An 18,727-nucleotide genomic window follows, 5' to 3' on the forward strand; every position below is an offset into this window, starting at 1 on the left:
GTTCCTCTGTACCTTTGTTTTTTTTTTTTTTTTTTTTTAAGTTTGCTTTTCTATTAATGGTCCATAGATTATGTACCTTTTTTTTTTTTTTTTTTTTTTTTTTAATAATTTTGAAATGTTTCCAACTGAAACATACATGATGCATGTCCCCCAGTGACTAGGAAAAGTACCGCTTGATACTTTTATTTCTGAGAGCGTGCTGTGACCACTTTTTCCATCTTGTTTTCTCAGGTAAAGAAGGCCTTTTTTGCCCTGGTGGCTAATGGAGTCCGAGCTGCACCACTGTGGGAGACGAAGAAGCAGAGTTTTGTAGGTGAGTGCTCAGATGTCTGCCATGAGAAATTTCACACAACTTAACAACCATCACGTGAGTTTTATGTCGCCAATGCATCGTGGGTATAAGTCCGGATGACGATCGTGGCTGCGTCCGAATATCCTGTCCGAATTCTCGGTATTCCAATGACGGTAGGCGAGAAAAACCCGGCTGACCTACTGCTTCCGCGGAGATCCTGCCGTGTGGACGCAGTGCCCACTGCGCTATCCCGTAAGGCAGCGGGGCTGGCACGGAAGACCTGTCGATCAAAAATGGCAGAATGCAGCACGTCGGCTCTTTTGAAGTTGTCGATCGCGTGGCAACGCAATGCTGAAATGGCGAATGCCGTACGGCCGGTTTGTATTCATACCGCACACGCTGATCGGTACGTACTGCATCAACGACCGAGCGGTACGTACTGAATTAAATGCAGTACTTATTCTTAGTCGTAGTGTGTGATTTCAGATACAGCCCATGGCCTCAGGCCTTAAATTTACACTCTGATTGGTTCCTGCAAGATTTAGGAAAACCATCAGCTGCAAATAATGTATGATTACTAGTCAATGCATCGCTATCTTAGGATGCGTTCACTTTTTCTACCCATTTGAAATGAGCCCTGGTGGATTTTCTGGGGTTAAGGGTGTGGTTTGTTTAGGCAAATGAGGGCACACTGATTGCACTTGAGAGCAGACCAAGACGACCTCTTGGACAAGGTGTTTTGTTTGTTCAGCCTGGTTCCAAATGAAATCTAATGCCACTGGATTGCAGTCAGAAAGTGATTCTACTCTGAATCAACCCAAATGCAGATGGGGAACCAAACATGTTGTATATGATGGGTTGCAGGCAGCATTTTGTCTTTATTTATTAATTTGCTTGTTTATTTGTAGTTTTGAGCTGCTCACTTGACGTGTATCTGTAAACGGAGCCAAAGGACGAACCTGTCGGACTGCAGAACTTTGCAGTGTTCAGGGTGGGGTGTGTGTGTGTGTGTGTGTGTGTGTGTGTGTGTGTGTGTGTGTGTATATTTGGACCAATGAACAAAAATGGAAAATAAATGCTGGACGCAATACACGAAACGTATTTAAATACACAATATGGCCAGAAGTATGTGGACACCTGGTCATTTGAGCAACCCTTTTCGATCCTCCGGGTGTTAATATAGAGCCGGTCTCCCTTTTTGCTGTTCTAACAGCCTCTAGATCTTGGAGCGTGAGCTCACATGGGTGTGATGGACAGGTTTCTGCATACTTTTGGCCATGTAATGTAGTTTATAGAGATCCAGCTCCATGTTCTCCATGCTTGAGTGAGTCTGCTATTTCTGTGCCTCCTTGGCAAAGGTTTTGTTGACTTTTTACTTGACGTGCACTGTGAAACCGAACCGTACCAAGTTCTTTCTGATTCAGATTCTACTAATATGTTTTCTCGTTCGGTCCCTCTCTTGATTTGCAGATTCTAATCAGAAATAGTTGGCATACCTTTGGTGTGCTCATGCTTGTCCTCTTGCTGAGGTTTTTGTCCCAGATATAAAGTGGTGCATGAAAGTTTAGGAACCCTTTAGAATGTTCTATACATCTGCATAAATATGAACCACAACATCATCAGATTCCTAAAAGTAGACCCAAATAAACAAATATTGTACAAAATATAGTACAAAAATATTGTCATGCGGAAAGTCCGTGACCCTAAGCGCACAAGTCGTTCTAGGACCTGAAGCGAGCCGGTCATGTGAGGAAACCCGCCAACATCAGAGTTGAAGCTGTTCTGTACTGATGTATGGGCTGAAATTCCTCCAAGACGATGTGCAGGACTGATCAACAGTTCCTGGAAACATTTAGCTGCAGTTACTGCTGAAAGCAAAGGTTCACGTGCTTTTGCCACTCACAGATATGTAATATTGGATCATTTTCCTCAATAATTTAAGGACCAAGTATAACAGTTTTGTCTCTTTTGTTTAATTCTCATTGTCTGGTTTTGGGACTTGTGTGAATATCTGATGTTGTAGGTTCTATTTACTCAGAAATGTAGAAAATTCTAAAGGGATCACAAACTTTCAAGCAGCACTGTAACAGCACACATGCAGACTATGCTATGAACCAGTGCGCGAACGCTCCAGGCATAATTCCAAGCAGCCTTTTAAAGAGGATTTGTGCGTAAACATCCGGGAACCTGCACTTCTAGGAAAATGCCGGGTTTAACTCGTACTTTGTGCTTAGAAGCCCACAAAAGTGAGATTTAACTCCAGCTTCAGGCCTAGCAAACAAACACATTACATATTTGAATGAAAGTGCAGAGTGCAGCAAAATCCTCTACTGAGCTCTGCTTTTTATTTCTATGAAAATGGATGGCAGGGTTTTTTATTATATGCAGCAGCCTATGGAATATCCAAGTTCACAGCTCCTGCTGCCCGGTGAGAAAGCTGTAGATGAGGGCTTGCAGTGATTCTGTGAGAATGCTGATGCTTTACAGCCTAGAAGAGTTACACATGGATGATGAGAGCAGCAGGTTTGTCTCTCTCTCTCTCTCGCACCATCCAGTGTACTCAACAAACCTGCCAACCCACGCTTAAATAAGAATAGTATCTACATCACCGTTTCATAATTCTGGACCGGAAATGAACCGCTACAAATTGCAAACCAAAATGTCAAACCGTAGATTTAGCAATTTGGATATTAAGCAAAGACTTTATGTCCCAAGTCATTTACTGCAGTGAATAGCATGTCAAAATAGAGGTGAAGGATACCTCCCCAAAATACTCCCAGAGGTGAAGGATACCTCCCCAAAATACTCCCCTTACTTCGGAAGATAATCAACAGTACTTAAGCAAAGTCGATCAAATAGACCGTGATCCTTGTGTACTTTCCCCTGAACTGATGATACCTAGCAACATTGCAGAAAATGCACCACATTTTATTTTTATTTGTCCTGATATGTATTTGTTTCATACACAAATCACTTCCTATTCTGGAAAGTGCCTAAAAGCATCTAAGAGCACGAAAATGCTCCATCCAGAGCGTGAATCACTGTTTATTTCTACTCCTTTGCAGTGACAGACAGCGCATTATGCAAATAACGATGATACAACAGACATATATTTGTGTGAATATCGGTCGCTTAGCGACTTAGCATGTTAGCATGGGCACGAGCGCTCGCCCCGGACACGGCAGATGAATACATTCGAGAGGTTCAAGCGTGCAAAGACCGTTAGAACAGCTATGCTTTAGCCCTCTCTTGAATGCCTTTTCCTGAACAAAGTCATTATGAAGAATATTTTTGTTTGTTTCAGCCAAGGTAGGTGTGTGTGTGTGTGTGTGTGTGTGCGCGTGCGTGTGTGTGATGAGGATTTTGCAATTGAATGTCCAATTGGGATTGTTTTAACAAATTTAAGCAACCGGTAGAAAAACTGCCCGAGGTGCCTGGAAATCGCCCGATATGTGATTAGAAAGGGTCAGATATGAAAAAAGTTGAACTTCCCCTTTAATTTGGTGGGATGCGACTGAAACCCCTACATTCATGCTGTTTGATCAGGCAGTCACATACAAGCTGAGATGATTTTCTTTTTCTGGTACTTCGTACACTGACTTATACAATGAAGTTATTTATTCTCATAACAGCTCTGTTATATCACAGATACTTGTTACTTTATTTTATCAGTGAAACAACTCGAAACAGCCTTGTCATGTTGTGATGAGAAACAGCCAGAGGGCGCTGTGGACACGGTATTGTGATTGAGAGGAGACGTAGTGGATAATAGTCGCACGTTTCTCTGACGAATAGTTTATTTCTTGTGTACCCTTGTATACTCCACTTGTAAAAGTGTACGTTTGTTTAAAAAAAACAACAAAAACAAAGCAAAAAAAAAAAAACGTTAAAAAACTAAATATTAAATAATTTTTTTTTTTTTTTTAAATGCGGTTAGGTGACATGCCTGGAGATGGCTCCTGAGATTTGTAGCCTAGTGTTTGCCCGTTTAAAGCTTCTTTTTTTTTTTTTCCTCCCCACAAAGCCGACATATGGTTTCATCCGTATCTGTTGGTTCGCCTATCTCGTTATACACGAATCCAAAATGTTCCCAGATCCATCGCAGCAGTAGAACCCGAAGTGAAATCAGAGTTCGCCTGACTGGATTTTGCCACGCTCAAACAAACTCGTGCCAAACTAACACACATTGCCATATGAGGTTTGATTATGATTACGCAATTTGTGTATTAACATAAAATCTCCCACTATATGGTAGGCTATAAATACAAATGAATATTGCAGTGAATTAGTATTATTACTAATATTAACAATAATCATAATACAGTTGTTAGTTGTTGTTGTTATTATTATTATTATTATTATTATTATTATTATTATTATTATTGTTATTACACTTGTATACAAAATGTTGTACTTTGTACTTGTCATAGTGCCCACTCGAGCAGAAACATGAACGTGGCGTGTGATGTGACACTACCGCAGGTGGTGCGCTTGTCATGACCCCCGTCACAGCCTTAGCCTGCATACAGCCATACTCCGGGCCATTTCTAGGCATAGGCGAACTAGGCAGTCGCTCCGAGCGCCCCAACGCCTCCACCCAACTCACCCACCCACAAGAAAGCGAGTACCTGGCCTGGGCGTTCGGGCTGTGGTCCCGAAGTTTTTTTTCTTTAGCTCCGGATAATTCCGTAGTGAGTAATTCACGTAGCGAGAAGTTTGTCACTATGTAACGGACCGTCAGTAAAAGAAGATTGAAGAGTTGCATTTTATCTTCAGTAAACGGCGGTAAGACCAATCAGACCGGGTTTACAGGAAAATACGTGGAAATACTTGTCTTATTGGCTCACAGGTCTCAATTCTGCCAAACGCTAGCTCACACAGTGAGTGTGGGGGTGGGGGAATGGATATATACCGATTTTTATTTAATTATTTTTAACCAGTAAATGGGCTGAAACTGAAACACTAGTATGTGATGACCAAGAGGAATCTTGCCTAGGGCGCCAAAATGGCCAGATACAGCCCTGGTCAAAGTAAACGCACTGACGTGTATTAGTGCAGTTTAGGACGCAGCCTTATGATGTTTAATTGTACACACTTGTTACCCTGCTCAGTTTAATTATCAGCTTAATACAGTGTTTTATTCTGCGTCCCCCGCAATGAATAACGCACGAGTATAGTCATTTACGATGCAGTAAAAATAGCCGTTAATCATGTAGATTTGTTCGGCTTGGCCCTTCTGTTTCTATGTCTGTAATCGGAGCGATACTGGGGTGTGTGAGCCTCAAGTACTGGAAGTGTGAACTGGAAGTTTGTCTGTCTGTGATGAGACTGGTGGAGAATGAGGACTTTGTCATATAAAACGGGACGAGTGGAATGATTGCCGGAAGCGGAGGGAATTGGTTTGCAGCGCCAGGTGTAGACGGTGATTTATAATTAAAGGGGCTCTCTGTTTGTTTATGCCGGAAAACGACACCGCTCGAGCATCTGTCGGCGAAGCTCTGCCACGGTTTCTAACGCCGGACCTGTCAAACTCTGACAGCTGAATCACGAAGGCGTAGGGGCACTACAGCGTTTCTAGGACTTAAGGCTTTGTGATGATCGAGAGATTCCTGAACTGCTTTGTGTCAGCTTTGAGCTGAAATGCCTGCAGCGTTCTCTCTCTCTCTCTCTCTCTCGCTCTCTCTCTCTCCTACTTTGCAAGCTTTGCAGCCTGTTGAGAAAAGACAAAAATATTCTACGCTTCACAGCCTTTCAGTTAAAGTGCCAATCACTCTGTAAATATGCAGTTCTATGCAAATATCAGCCTTACCATTGAAAGGCCATATATTAATAAACGAGTATTCTTTTGTCGCTTTCCTCTTATATGTAGTTTCTGCAAAAAAAAAGAAAAAACTTAGTGTTTATTGTAAATCTGTAGTTTACCAAAGAGTTCTGTGTTAATGTTTTAATAGTAAACTGTAAATAAATTTTAAAAATCATACTTTTGGATATTGGTCACATGACTGTATGTAGCCCTGTCTTATTTATGATGCTTAGTTATTAAGCTCGTGCGGGGAATGAGTCGCGGCACCCGAGTGGCACGACAGAAAAGTGTTCAATCTATCTAGATTTCGATTCCCTTCCATGGCCGGGAGCCAAAGGAGCAAATCTAGCCGTCCTCTCTGGGTGGGCGATGATGTCATTACTCGATCTCCCCTGTTATCACAGTGACACAAGCCAATCTTGGGCGTGTGTGAACTGTGTGTACGTGAAAGAAGTCAGATAGCGTTTTTCCTCCGAGTGAGTTCGGCTGCCCTGTGAAGCTGCACGAACAGCAGGAAGTTGGCTTTTTCTCCGAGAACGCATGCATACGCCCCTCCCTGGTTTGTAGTTGTTGTGTGATCGGGGAGGGGTAATTAGTGGGTGGGAATTGACCAGACCAAATTTGGTGAGAAAATGGAAGGGGGGGGAGAGGGGGACTCTCTCAGTGGTGGGAAAGTGAAGAGTGTATAAGGCAGCCCACCAGGCAAGTGAAACTCCAGTGTGCTTTTTCCAGTCCCATGTTTTGGTTGCTGAGAAACCAGATTGTCTAGCCTAAAAAGTGGAAGCTAAAATAGCTGTTTAGCTACTCAAGTGCATTAATCGTTAACTGCATTAATAAAGTGTGTTTGTAAAACATTGCTGGCCAGTGTTTGGGGTATGAGTCGTGGTGATCTGTCCTCAACTCATTTACAAGATATTCAAGTCTGTCTAGCATCCCTTTTTTATTTATTTATTTATATTTTTAAGATTAAATGACTGCTTTACGGTGCGCTTTATTTTGATTAGAGCAGCAACAGCTAATCGATTATGAAAATCGTTGTCGACGAGTCTCATTATGGATTAGTCGGTGTGCGCGCGCCACGGGGGAGATTTACTCATATTACTTCCGTTCCGAAAACGCGCTTCGGACCCCTAGTGGTCAGTGGTGTAATTGCAGTGGGTCCGTAGGACAGTTTTAAAAACGTTTAAATAACATTGTTTTTTGTTAAATGCATCGTAATATATTTAAATGAGACGTTTTAAAATGAATCGATCTGGTTATTCACGTGCGTTCACGAATATCACGTTTAGCTGATCTGACGATCATTCGTTGATGAATTTATTTACAAATGAAATGCTAATTTGCAAGAACTTGTGTTTGGTAGACAAGTTCAAGTGTCACACTGATAAAATAAACAAAGGAGAAATCGGAGAGTCAAATTCAATGTCACGTGATTCTGCCGTCAGCCTGATTGGAAAGCAAGTGCTAAAGTTACAGCGTTCACGTGTTGCGTCGCCGTGGTGTGCATTACTTTTAACCGTTGCTACGTGTCCGTTTATCTCATTTTAGGCCTGATTGTTAGGTCTGATGAGTGTTTTGTGAGATTCTGGCACCTTCGTAGGACTGCTAACACAGTGCTGAATTAGTGCTGATCTTCTGCTCTCCTGTGTAGATCAGACACATCACCGCTTTTATTTGCACATGTTGCATCAGCGCCGCTAGTCAGCAAACACACACACTCCTGAACCACGCGCTGCTTTGCTGAGTTTGTTCCTTAGAGAACCGCTGTAGGCTGAAAGAGTTGACTACTCTGAGCTGTGATCATCTGAGTCTCAATCCTGCTTCCCTCCAACCTACAATACTATAAATATAGGCTGTCTGTGCGCCTGCCTGTGTCTGCGTCTGTGTCTGCGTCTGCGTGCGTCTGTATCTGCCTGTCGTGTCTGTCTCGTCTCTATATGTGTGTGTGTGAGAGAGTACGTGTGTGCGTGTGCGTGCTTGTGCTTAAAATATTCTGAATCACTTTTTTTCATTTTTTTCCCCCACAGGAATGCTAACAATCACAGACTTCATCAATATTCTTCACAGATACTACAAGTCCCCCATGGTATGTGATGTGTACTTTCTGTACATTTACTTTGTGTACGTTAGTGTGCGCGCGTCATCATCAGCTGTTTTCCTCTTACACCGAGTGCAGTACTGGTGCAGTGTGAGGACGTTTAGGGCCGTTTCGGTGCGTCTCTTTATGCGATCCATGAATACTGCACTGCAGTCCGGTGCATTTCCACGCTTCTAGACGCACTCTTTTATGGCAGCGGGCCCGTAACCGGCAGATGCAGCAAATTTAGCAGCTAAAAATATCCCACAATGCCCGCGCTGTATCCGAGACTTGCTTTCATGGTCTCTGTCCAGGAATTAATGCAGAGAATGGGGTCAGGAATGCACTAGTCTTTCTCTCATTATGGCTCTGTTCACAGAGGATTTCTATCTATTTATTTATTTATTTATTTATTTATTTATTTATTTATTTATTTATTTATTTATTTTTAAAATTTAAAATCCCTTTAAAGTTTTATTGCTGTGAAGTTTAAAGCACGAGCCGTTGAGAGTTAAGAGGCATCGATCTTCAGTTTTCAGCGGCTTGCGGTTAATGGCCCGAGGACGATTTGTTCGAAGCCACCCTCGCTGCTTCCTCCTTTCAGTGTGACGTCTTCTCTTCTTTCTCATCGGCATTTATAAAAGCTCCGGAACCCTTTTCATCTTCATCCGAGAAAGTCTGGCACCACCCAAATAAGGGAAAACCCGAAGAGAACGTAAACACATCCTAACTATCCTCACTCCTAGATCTTAATGAGCAGAGGAAAGCAGATCTGGTCTGTAGAGACAGGAAGTAGTTTTAGGTTGGGCTAAAATTAGTCTCTGAGCTCAGTGTAATTTTTATTTAGACCCTGTGTCATGTCCTGTATTAAAGCAGCTGATACACAGGGTTTGAGGATCGTTTCACCCACTCAGCAGGTTACTCATTATGATGATGAGCCGTGGGTTCTTCTTGCTCTACTCATTATCACAAAACATCTAAGAGGCTTAACTCTCTCACACACACACACACACACACACACACACACACACACACACACACACACACACACACACACTCACTTCACTTGCGTCATTATCAGTCTGTGCAACCAGAGCCCTGTGCAAACCTGATCCATGTTTAGAGCTGCACTTTTACTCCTGCGATATCGTCACCGTGCTCTATGTGGATCTTAATTGGAGTCCCTGAGACCTTGTTAGCGGATCTAGCTGATGAGATGTATATAAATTTATTTAAAATTCTTTTTTTTTTGCTTTTCTCTTATCAGTCATTTTTCCTTCTTTTCTCTGGGGAGATGGTCACACCTACTTTCCACTGTTCCAGGAAATGATTCTGTAGGATATGATCTTCAGAGCACTTATTAGAGCTGGGCAATAAGACAAAAATATCATATCATATGATACTTGAGGCGATCAAGGTGACAATACATGATGTGTATCACGCTTTATAAATAAAACACTCTGCAAAACAGTAGTAAAATCCCCCTCCACCACCACCACCACCACCACCAAAAAAAAAGTTAAACTGAGTTTGTAAACTTTATTCTTTTTAATTTGTAATTATTAAAAGCGTAAAAAATGCATCATACCGACGATATTATTGCTTGATCGTTTATCCTGATATCGGTGATGTAGCGCCCGGCCCTAGCACTCCGCATGTCACCGGTTTGTGAATATAACATTGTAGACGTGCGCAGCGCTCTCAGACACCCAGGACGTTTCTGACCAACGTCAGTGATCAAAGTGCTTGCGAGGCTGTCCTACACGGTACCGTAGCTACTTTTTGTGTCCGACCCGCTCATAAGAGTGCGCTGTCGCGTTTCAGGTGCAGATCTACGAGCTGGAGGAGCACAAGATTGAAACTTGGAGAGGTATCCGTCTCTAGTCACTTTTCATCAGTCCTTTTCAGCCTTTCTAAAGTGAAGTCATTTTCCCTCGTGACTGAAGGATTCTTTTTCTTCTTTCAACAGAGCTCTACTTACAAGAAACCTTTAAACCTTTAGTCAACATATCACCGGACGCAAGGTAAGAACCCGAAAAATGGATACACGAAAATATCTTATTTAACCTCGACAGCATGCTCTTGAGATATTGCGGTAACCCATCGGCAGTTATAGAATTTGAAACCTACGGATCCAGGTTCACGTTAGTTAATCTCCTTATTCGTAATTTTACACAAACTCGTATAGTGATACACCTTCTAAACGTATCTTGCTGCCGTAAGATGCAAATATTTTCCGGAACTTACTGGAATTTCTTTTGTTGGTGCTCTTACAAACGAACTGTGTATAAATGTGTTCATATGCAGTTTGATAAGTGAAGGGCCTTAATCAACAACCGATGATGCTTTTCAAGTTATTGAATAAGGATACAGGACCCTTCTTCTACAAACACGAGAAAGTGTGTGTTTTTGTGCAACTTTGTGATTTCCCTGAGGACCCTTTCCGTGTTTATCTCTTCTCCCCAGCCATAGATCTTTTTCTGATGTTTCAGTGCAGTAAATAATTCAGCGAGAATCCTCTAAAAAGCGTAACGAACGAGGTTCGGAGCACTCTTGTTTAAGGTTGCCCTTTCATGTTCAACGTGGTTCTTTTCTTTTTATTGAGTGTTCAGGTCAGTGTAGCAAATGCTGGATCAGTGGCTATGGGGAAACGTCTTCCCAGCAGGATCTGCGTTTTTGGCTTTAATACAAGAGAGACTCGATACTGGTTCTCGAATGAAAGCAGAGATAATCTGATGTTTTCTGTGCGTTTGGCAGCATTTTCGACGCCGTGTATTCGCTAATCAAGAACAAGATTCACCGCTTGCCCGTTATCGACCCCGTCAGTGGGAATGCACTTTATATCCTCACACACAAGAGGATCCTCAAGTTCCTGCAGCTCTTCGTAAGTGTCCTGTTGAATTATTTATTTATTTATTTATTTATTTATTTATTTATTTTTTTAACATGTATAAAGTCCGCCATTTTTCTGGTTTAAACAAACACTTTTCGAAGGTTGTTTAGACCAGTGATTCTCAACTGGTTTTGCTTCAGGACCCGGATTTTACATTGGGCATCAAGTCGCAACCCGACACTACACTAAAGATGTTTGTCATGTGGAAGTAAACAAAAAAAAAATACTACTTAATATTGTATATGAATGTTATTAATGCTACTAATACTTATCCATTGCACAGGCCTTATATAAAGTTGAAAAATAATCTTTTACCACCTGAGATAACTGGAAATAAGTCGGCTTACATATTGAGTTGTTAAGGTTGTTAGTCATAAGTATTTACGGTGGAAATTAAATGCGAGGCATATGGTTAATAAAGGTCAAAATTAATTATTCATATGACCTCGATCCATTTTCCATACCGCTTATGCTCCACAGGGTTGCGGGGAGCCTGGAGCCTATCCCTGGGTACTCGGGGCACAAGGTGGGGGACACCCTGGGCAGGCTGCCAACCCGTTGCACAATCGCACATATTCACACACACTATGAACAGTTTAGAAATGCCAATCAGCCTACCATGCATGTGTTTGGACTGGGGGAGGAAACCGGAGTACCCGGGGGAAACCCCCGCAGCACGGGGAGAACATGCAAATAGTGTGAACTCTGAGCAGAGGTGGAAATCGAACCCCCGACCGCAGGGGTGCGAAGTTTCGCAAACGTGTGAAACACTAAGCCCTATGCAAATCAATGGCAAACCTGAGGATGTGACTTCATTTTGATAAGTCTGTCAAAATCTGTGGTGATTGTGGACAAACCAACCCTCAGAACCATTTGAAAATGTCCAGTTATTTTCTATATTTGCTTTTCAGTTGTCATTGCAGAGAATGCACTTTCAGAAAGGTAGGATGTAGTGGAAGGTGATGCCATCTTAATGGCCTTGCAGGCAAGTTCTAGATACTCGTCAGTAACACTACACCAGATCTGGCAGACGTCCTCTTTGATCACATCTTTCAGTGTCCCATGGAGCACTGCTACAAGGTCTTTGGCTGCGACTGCTTCTTCCTGCAGGAAACTGTGAGGAAGCTGAAGCTTGGATGTCATCGGACCTTCCAACAGGACAATGATCCCAAGCGTACCTCAAATTCCACCAAGGCTTGAAGAGTCCTGGAAGATTCTACAGGGTCATCACGGTCACCCGACTTGAACCCCATAGAAAATCTCTGGTGGGATTTGAGAAAGGCGGTCGCAGCACGCAAACCCAAAAATATTACTGAACTGGACGCCATTGTTCATGCGGAACGGGCTAAGATTCCTCAGGAACGCTGCCAGAAGCTATGCATCTCATTTGCAGCAAGTCATAACAGCAGAGGAATGCTCTACTCAGTATTAAAATGCTTGCCATGAAGGGGTTGAATAATTTTGAGACTGGAGAAGTCATTATAAGTTGCATTTTCAGTTGAATTAGGGGAAACCATGTGAAGCATTCATTGCCTTGAACTATTTCGATTGCTTTTGTTTGATTTATTCATGGCAAACAACTGAAAGTCTGTAAATGTTGACTGTAAACCTGATTTGCAATGGGGTTGAATCATTTTGATTGCAGCTGTACTGATTTGTGGCAGAGTCTGCTCTCTGGTTATGTCCGTTGCAGCGGGTACAGCAAGATCCTCCGCGATAGTCTGGGCCTTTTTGCATTTTACAATGTGGAGAGCGAGTTTGTACGATGCACAGAGTGCCTGCTTCCTGAACACTGCACATGTGTTTGATTAATCTTTTGCGATCCTATTGCTTTCTTTTGAAGCTAAACAGGCTTGTTTTTATGGCTTGAGTGTTTTGTCTCTAAATGCCTTTTGCATTTCGATGGTTTCATGTTTTCGGCAGCCAATGATTTTACCGCATAAAACACACTCTGGTCTGCAAAAAACAAAGGGCCTGTGACCCACTTTTGGATCGTGACCCACCAGTTGAGAACCACTGGTTTAGACCAACCCACTTTTCCAAAGCTGGCTTTCTTCCAGTTTCCTTAACATCTGTACCAGTGTTGAGAGCACAGACATGATTTGGCAAACACTGTTCTAATATTTGGGAGACACCAGTATAAGAAGTCCCCTTTACCTGTGTGGAAATACCACGTACTAAACCGGTCAGTTTTATGAATTCATCAAACTTTGAAAGCATGTGAAGGCATAAAGCTGTGGTATTTCATGGGGGGAAAAAAATAAAGCTACAGTTTGAGTCCTGTTCTTAATGTTACTTTTCACTGTTGGGGTAAAAACAACAAGGTTAGCTAACCATTATGTTCCTTCCTAAGTCACGTCACACACTCGCCTCACTATACCTCACTTCACCTATTGATGCAAAAGCTCAGTGTAACTTGTGTGTTAAGGTAAAGGGTTTTTCAGCTTCTTTGGTGAGAAAATGAAACATACAGTGGTGCTTTTGAAAGTTTGTGAAATTTTGAGAATTCTCTATATATCTGCATAAATAGGACCTAAAACATCATCAGATTTTCACACAAGTCCTAAAAGTAGATAAAAGAGAACTCAATTGAACAGCTGAGACAAAAATATTATACTTGACCATTTATTTATTGAGGACGATGATCCAATATTACATATCTGAGTGGCAAAAGTCTGTGAACCTTTGCTTTCAGTATCTGATGTGACCCCCTTGTACAGCAATAACTGCAACTAAACGTTTCCGCTAACTGTTGATCAGTCCTGCACATCGGCTTGGAGGAATTTTACCAAATTCCTCAGTACAGAACAGCTTCAACTTTGGGATGTTGGTGGGTTTCCTCACATGAACTGCTTGCTTCAGGTTCTTCCACAACATTTCTATTGGATTAAGGTCAGGACTTTGACTTGGCCTTTCCAGAACATTAACTTTATTCTTCTTGAATCTAACCATTCTTTGGTAGAACAACCTGTGTGCTTAAGTTTGTCTTGCTGTATGCCCCACTTTCCATTGGGATTCACTTTGTGAACAGATGTCTTGACATTTTCCTTCAGAATTCACTGGTATTCTTCAGAATTCATTGTTCCATCAATGATGGTAAGCCATCCTGTCCCAGATATAGCAAGCCATGATACTACCACCACCATATTTCGCAGATGGGATAAGGTTATTTTCTTGTAGACCAGTGACTTTCATCTTGCAACCCTGCCATGCACACCATTGTTCAGTGTCGCCTGATGGTGAACTCATGAACAGTAACATTAGCCAGTGTGAGAGAGGCCTTTAGTTGCTTAGTTACCCTGGGTTCCTTTGTGACCTCGTGGACTGTTACAGGTCTTGCTCTTGGAGTGATCTTTGTTGGTCGACCACTCTCAGGGAGGGTAACAGTGGTCTTAAATTTCCTCCATTTGTACACAGTCTGTCGGACTGTGGATTGGTGGAGTCCAAACTCTTTTTAGAGATGATTTTGTGACCTTTTCCAGCCTGATGAGCATCAACAACTGTTTTTCTGAGATCCTCAGAAATCTCCTTTGTTCATGCCATGATAAACTTCCACAAACATGTTGTGAAGATCCCTGTTCTTTAAATAAAACGGGGCACTCGCTCACACCTGATTTGTCATCCCACTGATTGAAAACAACCTGGCTCTAATTTCACCTTCAGATGAGCTGCTAAACCTAGAGGTTCAAACACATTTGCTACTCACAAATATGGAATATTGGATAATAAATAAATGACCAAGTATAATATTTTTGTCTCATTTGTTTTATTGGGTTCTTGTTGTCTACTTTTAGGACTTCTTTTAGGAAATCTGATGTTTTAGGTCATATTTATGTAGATATAGAAAATTCTGTAACTGTGTGTGTGTACCTTTTCAAGAACCACTGTATTTGGTGTATTTGGTAACCACTGTATTTCCATCCATTCCACCATTTGGTGGAATGGATGGAAGCATACTGAATGCATTCAGTAAGTTTCCATCCATTCCTTCCTAAATGGATGGAAGCATTTGGTATTTTTTCTGTGGAAGAAATGAGGAGAAGCAGAGATGTTGAGCAGCCGGTGCTGGGAAGTAAGGTCTGTCAAACACACTTATCCTTAGATTTATCCCTAGACAAATCTGGAAGGGATTAATGTAATCTGTCTGATGGGCCATGTTCACATCTCTTTACACAGTTTCTCACACTTCTCTGTACACACATTCACGTATATCTATAGCTTTGGTTACAAGTGGTCAAACAATATAAGACTTGCCGTCACGGACTGTGGATTTGAACTCTGAATTACGGTTCCAGCATAAACCTAGTTATTAAAGGAAGGTTTTCTTCATCATAGTTGACGGTTAACGCTAGATTAACGTTTTCACTAGCGCTGTAAATGTGGTCTTCGAACGCTTTTGAACATTAATTTACCGCTTATAGATTTACTTCCACAGACCGAACAAACCTTAGCAGTTTGTATAACATAGAGGTGAAAATGATGTTCCTTCTTAATCAGCGGTGAAAACAATAATATAGCTTTCCTGCAGCACACAGTCGGTTCAAATCTCAAGCGGTATTCTAGGCTCTATACACGCTACAGTATGTAGGGTATAATTCCATTGTAGGACCATCGTAGTGCACAGTACACACTGTAACTGTCCATTTAATTTGGTTAACTTTTATTTATGTAAAATCTATTTCAGGGTACGTATGTAGTTCATATACTTTTAAAAAAAAATGTCAAAATATGCCATAGGTGACACACACAATATTTCAGGGTCCCATTTCTTTTTTATAGATTTTCATTGATCATAATGCACTTAAGTATCTAACTAGCTCACTTTATTATATTATGTCTGCATGTGAGCCGTGTCAGATAAGATTGGAACTGGGAAAGCACACTGGAGATTTCACTGGCCCAGTGGTCTAGCTAATGAATCCACACCCACACGTCTGTTGTCCTCTTGTACTTTTATTTATTTATTTATTTATTACGCTGCTTGTGCACACATTGAGCCTCGTTCCTCCTACCACTGTTGCTCACGGCACCTCAGACAAATTTTAACCTCTTGTCTTTAGCTCAGTCAGTTATTATGGTTCTTTGTTCTGGTCAGGTGTGTGAGATGCCAAAGCCTGCCTTCATGAAGAAGACCCTGGAAGAGCTGAGCATTGGGACGTACAGCAACATCGCCTTCATTCACCCCGACACGCCGATAATCAAAGCCCTGTGCATCTTCGTGGAGAGGAGGGTTTCAGCTCTGCCCGTGGTAGACGAGTCCGGTAAAGACACGCAGCATGTTCAGTCCTAATCGACATACAGAGGCATATTTACTTGGGTTGTGAGACCTCACTGTCTACTTTCTTTACAGGAAAGGTTGTAGATATTTATTCCAAGTTTGATGTCATTGTAAGTAATTGTTTTGTACTTCATTTATACTAGGAATCATTTATACTAGGAATTATTGAATGTTATGGACTCTCATGTGCTGTGTGTATACCTGTCATTCGTGTAGAATCTTGCTGCTGAAAAGACCTACAATAACCTGGACATTAGCGTGACTCAGGCTTTGATGCATCGCTCCCAGTACTTCGAGGGTGTCATGAAGTGCAACAGACTGGAGACTCTGGAGACTATAATGGACAGGATAGTCAAAGCTGAGGTGAGTTACTAGGAGACACACGCACATGTGCACACTTGGTGTACATGGTAGAGAAGCGGAGGTGAGGCTGCAACCTTTACACCCGTTCACATAGCCAAATATGAGGTGAATTTGCCTCTGGGCAACAAAGACACACACGCACACACACGTAATAGCTTACAGGATGTTTAAAGCAGACTTGAGCTCCTAGGAATCTCTTATTTATTTTGTATGATATTTTTTTGCCTTGAAAAGCGCAGCGTTATTCGTTGTGCTGGCGTGATTTCCATATTAAGAACTTAATACATACAACAACTTTGATAATAGTGGGTTGTGATCGGGGTGAGGCGGGACTCGGGGTAGGGACTTAAGGTAGGTGTAATGCAAGATGGCCAGATACTGCTGCCATTTCAGGATTTTCTGTCTCCTCCCAGGTGCACAGGCTGGTGGTGGTAGACGAGGCCGGCTGCATCGTGGGTATTGTGTCCCTGTCGGACATCCTGCAGGCCCTGGTCCTCACTCCAGCAGGTATAGACGCTCTGCACTGCTAAAGCTCCTCTCTGTTCCCGGACACCTCTCTCTTCCCACCCCAACACACAAACACACACAGGTATCGCCGTCATGCCACCCTGGCCTTGTCAAGCACAGGACTGCTGCGCTGCTGTCACTGCAACCTGCTGCTCTGTTCGTGTGAGAGCATGAGGTCTGACATTTTATCCTTTACACAGTGTAACACTGACAAATATCAGGGGAATGTTTTTGATGCAAATGTATGTGTGTGTGCGCGCATGCACGTGTGGTTGTGTGTGTAGTTGACACGAGCAGCAAGCCCAGACATTTGCCTTGTGCTGGAGCTTCTATCCTTGTAGATCTGCCCACCTTGATGAGTGGGGTGTGTGTGTGTGTGTGTGTGTGTGTCCTGTGTCCACAATGCACTGGCTACACACACTACACGTCTAAGTTTAAGTTTATAAGCCAGAACTCGAGATGTTTATTAGATTTATGTAACGTTTAGGCAAACAACCAGGCCAGTTTGGTCGTTGGACACTGAACTTCGAGCCATTGGTCTTGAGATGTAAAGTTTATGATTTATGTTAAAAGTCAAAAGTATTTTAATTTTATTTTTTTAATTATTAATGATTTTTGATGATACATTTTTAAATATTATTACACAGAAACAATTATTATTATTATTATTATTATTATTATTATTATTATTACATAAACATTATTGTGCCACATAAAACCCAGGGTTAGTATTCGCAACTGCAGCAAAATGCTGTTTTTAATAATAATAAAAAAAAAAAGTGGTTTTATTGCTACATTTTTTTTTCTGCAAACACACAGAAATGAAACTCAACAACTGTTATGATTCACACTATATTATATTCCGTTGTTCCCATCAGACACAACTTGATTTTGTTACAAAAAGAAAAATAATTCAGTTTCAATAACTTTATATAATACTTGTTTATATGTGTAATCCCATTTAAAATTGTATACTGTATTGTATCATAATACTGCAGTACTTTAGATATCCTGTGAAGTAGATGACTGGAATCGTACACAGTTGCCCAGGTCATGCAATTTTTAGACGGTCCCTATCGGACATCATTACTATAAAGTGCCGGTGAGCTGCGTTTCTGAGAACAATTAAAAATATATTCAGTTGTACTGGGTTCCTGTTGCACTCCTGAGTAAGACGGTATACACATTTTGTCCTTTCTGTGTGTGTATTGTTTGAGAAATAGAAGAGAGAATCTCGAATGTGAAGTGAACCTCCAGTGACCACAAGGCGCTCTAAAAATGCAAACACGCCCCATGGTTTACTCCCACCCCCAGCACTGACTGGCAGGTTTCTGTGCAAGGCATGGGAAACGCAACTGCAAATGGACTTTGCGTTTCCGTCTGAAATTTGGCAGACAACGTACGTGCGTGCGTGCGTGTGAACGGAAATGCGAACGATAATACAAGGTGTGCGTTTTCGTTTGAGTTTTGTCACCATTTATGCGTCCACAAATGGGCAGTGCAAATACAGCGTG

The 18,727-nt window shown here is 41.8% G+C and overlaps 1 protein-coding gene across 5 annotated transcripts in view; it reads left to right on the plus strand.

Moving 5' to 3' along the window:
* Nucleotides 1-18,727, plus strand: part of prkag2a (protein kinase, AMP-activated, gamma 2 non-catalytic subunit a) — an 87,872-nt gene that overhangs the window by 65,342 nt on the left and 3,803 nt on the right. For 3 of the 5 annotated variants that reach the window (XM_017453645.3, XM_017453646.3, XM_017453647.2), the window contains 9 exons: nucleotides 232-313; nucleotides 8,123-8,181; nucleotides 9,997-10,042; nucleotides 10,142-10,196; nucleotides 10,930-11,056; nucleotides 16,161-16,326; nucleotides 16,416-16,453; nucleotides 16,560-16,706; nucleotides 17,120-17,213. In XM_017453645.3, the coding sequence (XP_017309134.1) occupies nucleotides 232-313; nucleotides 8,123-8,181; nucleotides 9,997-10,042; nucleotides 10,142-10,196; nucleotides 10,930-11,056; nucleotides 16,161-16,326; nucleotides 16,416-16,453; nucleotides 16,560-16,706; nucleotides 17,120-17,213 (814 nt within the window). Of the gene's footprint in view, nucleotides 1-231; nucleotides 314-8,122; nucleotides 8,182-9,996; nucleotides 10,043-10,141; nucleotides 10,197-10,929; nucleotides 11,057-16,160; nucleotides 16,327-16,415; nucleotides 16,454-16,559; nucleotides 16,707-17,119; nucleotides 17,389-18,727 lie in introns of all 5 variants that reach the window. The other 2 variants (XR_006980921.2, XR_001810327.3) reach the window with 2 other exon arrangements.

Source organism: Ictalurus punctatus, chromosome 23 (genome assembly GCF_001660625.3).
Source record: "Ictalurus punctatus breed USDA103 chromosome 23, Coco_2.0, whole genome shotgun sequence".
In the NCBI taxonomy this organism is placed as follows: domain Eukaryota; kingdom Metazoa; phylum Chordata; class Actinopteri; order Siluriformes; family Ictaluridae; genus Ictalurus; species Ictalurus punctatus.